The following is a 4460-nucleotide window of genomic DNA, read 5'->3' on the forward strand; positions in this document are numbered from 1 at the left end:
TACTCCCTGGTACAACCTCCAACTGAAAAGGATGCCTATAAATATTTGCACTGGTTGGGGAGCAAAAAAGGAAAAAAAATGAGGACATTTACGAATGGAGCTGGGATGGAAGGAGCTGAAAGGCAAGCGGTGGGTTTTCTGATAGCTCTGGGAAGCCAGAGCGGCTGGTTCTCTTTCAGACTTGCCTCTGCAGCAGGATTGTTTTTTCCTTGGGGCCAGCAGGGGAGGGGAGGGGAGGCAGAAGGAGCCGAGGGAGCTCGAACCGCTGCCTGAGCCGACAGCGACACGGTCTGGCCCTTCCTTCATCCACTCCACCCCGCCACCATCTGGACAGTTCTCCGAGGTTGATCCTTTTTCTGTCTCTGCCTGCACCGATGGAGAAAGAAGTCGGGTTTTTACCGCAGTAATTTTATCAATAGGAATCCTGGATACTAGTGCACTGAGAGTAAATGAGATCAGCCACAGGCACATCTTTATTCAAACAGCTGCGTTCACGTGAACGTGATTGTACTTTTCCATCTCTATCAAAATAGTTAACATTGCATTATTTTTTGCAGCTAACATCAAGACCCACAGCTTATAAAGCCTCCAATTCCTGCTTCCTCACTGAGGCCATGCTTTGGTAAGCTTTTGCTGAATAAATGTATAAACTGAGAGGAACAGTACACTCGAGGAGTATGTCACCATACAGATAATAGGTGCAGGGTTTGACCCAGACTTTTATTAAAATTACCCTGAACAACCCCCTGAGGACACATACCTGAACAAACAGTGGTGACTTGTACCTGGCATTAATGAATCTAGAAAAAAAAAATTCAATAGAAGCAGAAAAAACCCTTAGAATTTATCAAGACACAGGTTGTACAGCCCAAATTGCACACTATTTGTCTGTACTTTCCACTCCCAGAATGTGCAAGCTGTCTGGCAATGCCTGGGCTATTGGCTATGTCACCAGGGCACAGCTTGCAGGGCTGCTGACGTAGTTTCCTTTTCAAGCCCAGACCTGCTTCAGATCTGAAGGGGATACCTGTTCCTCTGCAGAGCAGCAGGCAACTCAACTGAAAAAGCACCAGGCTGAAACACCAGCAAATGAGGTAAACTAACAACCATGGTTTTATCACCAAGTGGAGAAGATGTGGAGGGGAAGGGGATGAACGAAGGTCAAAGTTTGTGCGTTCCAGTTGAGAGGCTGAGGCTAATTGAGTAAATTAAGCCTGTGCTATGCCAGTTTAAAGCACGAAGGTGTGAAGTACTGATTCTCCTTTGAAACAAAGCATGAAAAGTTACAGCATTCAGAAATCCCTAGAGTAACTATCCATGAACCAATGGTCAGGCGAGGGCATACATGAAAGCATACTTTTAGTGACTCCTGTGCGGTACCATAGGCTTTTTTTAAAAAAACAACCATGGGCATCTTTCTCAAACTGAAACAGACCTGTAAGTAAGTAGCACTCTGAAAATTAGGACTGAGGTGTCTGAAGCCAAGCATTCAAAATGTTAAGCATCTGTGACTCATTTAATTCTTCTGAAAATGTGTGTCATAGTCCATAAAATATATTCAATATATTTGCTGGTTGCTTTCAAACTGTCTCCATGTTTAGTAGGATTCATACTGAAAATTATCTTTCCACCTGCTTTTTCAAGGAAAGGTGAAGCTAACTTCTGTTTACTCCTGCCATGGCACTGCTGGAAATGGAGCATTTAGAAAGCTAGCAACCCATACAACACCAACACGAGAGTGCTGCTACAGTCTGCAGCTCTGTATCGCTGGCTTTCCTTTGCACTTTTTCTTCCTTCAGAATTTGGCAAGATAGGTTATTTAAAAACCAGTCTACATTGTGATAATCTTCAGGCCACTGCAGATAACAACTTTTTTGTAAAAAAAATTGGTTTATGTTTCCTCAGTTGATATGGAGAAAGTGACCCAAGCACTAGCATACTGAGGACATCTTTTAGACCACTAAAGTACCTGCTCTGGGCAAAATTAAAGGCTTCCACACACCACCCATCTTTGAGAAACTGCCTGGTCACAATGCAGATTATTTTTCTGCTGTTCCAAATGGCATCACAATTATTGTTGATATGTTCCTTCCCAGGCAAGAAATCTCTTTCCTCAAAGCACAAAGTAAATCTGTTTTTATCAACATAGTGTGAATCCAGGTGGCTAAGCAAAGAATTCTGGACCCATTCAAAGTAATTTTTGCTGTAGCAGAAATATGATGCATATCTTTATTAATTTTTACCTGCTACTTATGCATGTCTGTCTATAATATTTTGGGTGATAGTTTTATACCAGATAAAACAAATTCCCCGACAGTGAATAAAAATAATTATTACCATCAGAAACATTAGAAGAGTGACAGAAGTGAAGATGAATACTGAGAACCTGTGTGCCTGATGGAGTTAATCTTCATTGCAGCCATCATCAGAGACAACAGTAGTACCCCTGCAAATGCAGGTGGATATACACAGTATCTGTCAGCTTGTGAGCCAGCTAGGGATACACTGGTTTCATTTAGCCACACTAGTGGGCTTTTTAAATTGCAATCACAGACATAGTTATTATGTGTTATATCTAGAATACTCAAAGTCATAAAGACTTTGGGTTAGGAGGAAAAAGGCTGGTTTTCAGATAAGTTTAGGTTTGTTAGGCTTTGTGGAAAAACCACAGGAGAAAGGTGAGACAGTAGGTTGGAATCTAGATTATGTCCTTTTAGTGATGTTAGACCTCTAAAAATCTCCTGTGGAAGAGCACTAAGGTAGCTGTTATTCAGATGTACAACATGAAGTTTGGACAGTGCACTGAACACATCCAAACATAAATTTCTCTCCCACACAAGCTGTAACATATTTTCACTTAGATCCATATAGGTTAACTATTTTTTATAATGTTACTACTTTTCACACAGTAAGAGAAGCAATTCTGTTTTAAGAAGATATACTGCACATCTGGAAATTAGAAAAGAATATACAGGTCACCAAGGTTTGCCAACTAATTTCTTTCTAATTCAATGTGTGTTGCTGCTATTGCCCTGCCAATTACAGACATTAGCTTACTGTCACCTAAAAAGGCAGAGATCAGATGTGAAAAGGAAGGGAGTTTTTTAATGGCATTGAAGTTACTGAATGATTTTTCACCAATCATCCCAATATAGTTTTGCTGTAAATCAATGTACGTTACATTGTGTGGACCCTCAAAAGTATAATCATGCAACTCACCTAAAAGATTCCTTGAAAGATTGAGGGCCTTTAGGTTTCCCAAGCCAAAAAATGTTTGCCTTTGAATTTATCTTGTTCTGAAGAGGTTCAGCAATTCTAGATTGCCAAGACTTTGAAAGATTAAAGAAATGAGAGAGATGTAGCCTTGTGAAATATCAAGATCACTTCTTGCTTCTCCTGCAAACATATAATTATCTGGATTTTTTAAGTTATTAAAACAAAATCCCGAATCCATTGTATGAGAGTTAAATAATTTATCTGAGTCCCTTCAATGGCTGTGCAGAAATACTCTACTTTCTCTGTGCTTCAGCCATTGTCACTAAGGTCTAATAAGTTGAATGTAATATTTCTGAAGGGATTTGAGCATTTGGCCCAAGCCATTTAATCTGTCTTGTACAAATTATTAGAATTTACACACAAGTTGAAAATCTTACTGAATTTCAGGTTCACAATTTTCAAGAATGTTAGATTATAAAATAAGGAATGAGGCTGAAGTTTTGTGATTTCATTCCCTGAAAGATCCAATTCGTCTAACGAGCTCAAGTCTTGAACTTGAACTGGTTCTGAAATGGGCAGAGTACAGTCAGACTTGGCAAGCCCACAAAAAAATCAAGATCCAGTTCAAGAATCCTACTGAACCCCAAGTCTAAGACAGCAAGGTTTGGCAGGTTCCTGAAAGCTCCTTTTCCTATGGTAAGAGGATAGACATGCTGCATTCCAATTCCCAACAAGTGCTCCAGCAGTGGAAAAGAGGTTGCAGTCACTTGTCTGACATAGTTGAAACTTAATAAAAGCTTCATTGTGTGCTCTGGCACAGGTGTAATAGCTTTAAGGGTGCAGGAGTGATAGATAGAGACTTGGGCTTCTTAGTAATAGCTTCTGAATGCACATAAACCACTAGCTAGTGATATTCCAAAGACAAGTACCTGCTGTTGATGTAGCATCCTGAATTTATGTGAAAAAAAAACCACTAAAATAGTGGTACTTCTGTAGGTGGCTATCTATGCAGTAAGTTGTAGAATAAAAGGCTAATGTCACACTAAAAATTACTGGTGATTTGGGATTTATCCTTTCTCTGAAGTCTAGCAGGCATCATGTCATATGCTGGCTGGCCAGAAGATGGGTCCCAAAGAGATGTGGGCACCTCCTGCAACCTGAACAGTAACCCCCATTTAATTACCTTAGGGGTAGCACCAAAACCCCACTAGGAACGAAAATCTTGGCCTAGCTATTTAGTTTGT

The 4460-nt window shown here is 40.2% G+C and overlaps 1 protein-coding gene across 1 annotated transcript; it reads right to left on the reverse strand.

Annotated features, from left to right (window-relative positions):
- Positions 1-3600: 3600 nt before the first annotated feature.
- TLR5 (toll-like receptor 5) lies at positions 3601-4166 on the reverse strand. The gene is given in 2 exon segments (XM_009994811.1): positions 3601-3773; positions 3776-4166. Coding segments are annotated over 2 exon segments (561 nt in total). The 5' UTR covers positions 4164-4166.
- Positions 4167-4460: the final 294 nt, after the last annotated feature.

This window comes from Chaetura pelagica, unplaced genomic scaffold (genome assembly GCF_000747805.2).
Source record: "Chaetura pelagica isolate M959 unplaced genomic scaffold, ChaPel_1.0 scaffold2, whole genome shotgun sequence".
Classification (NCBI taxonomy): Eukaryota; Metazoa; Chordata; class Aves; order Apodiformes; family Apodidae; genus Chaetura; species Chaetura pelagica.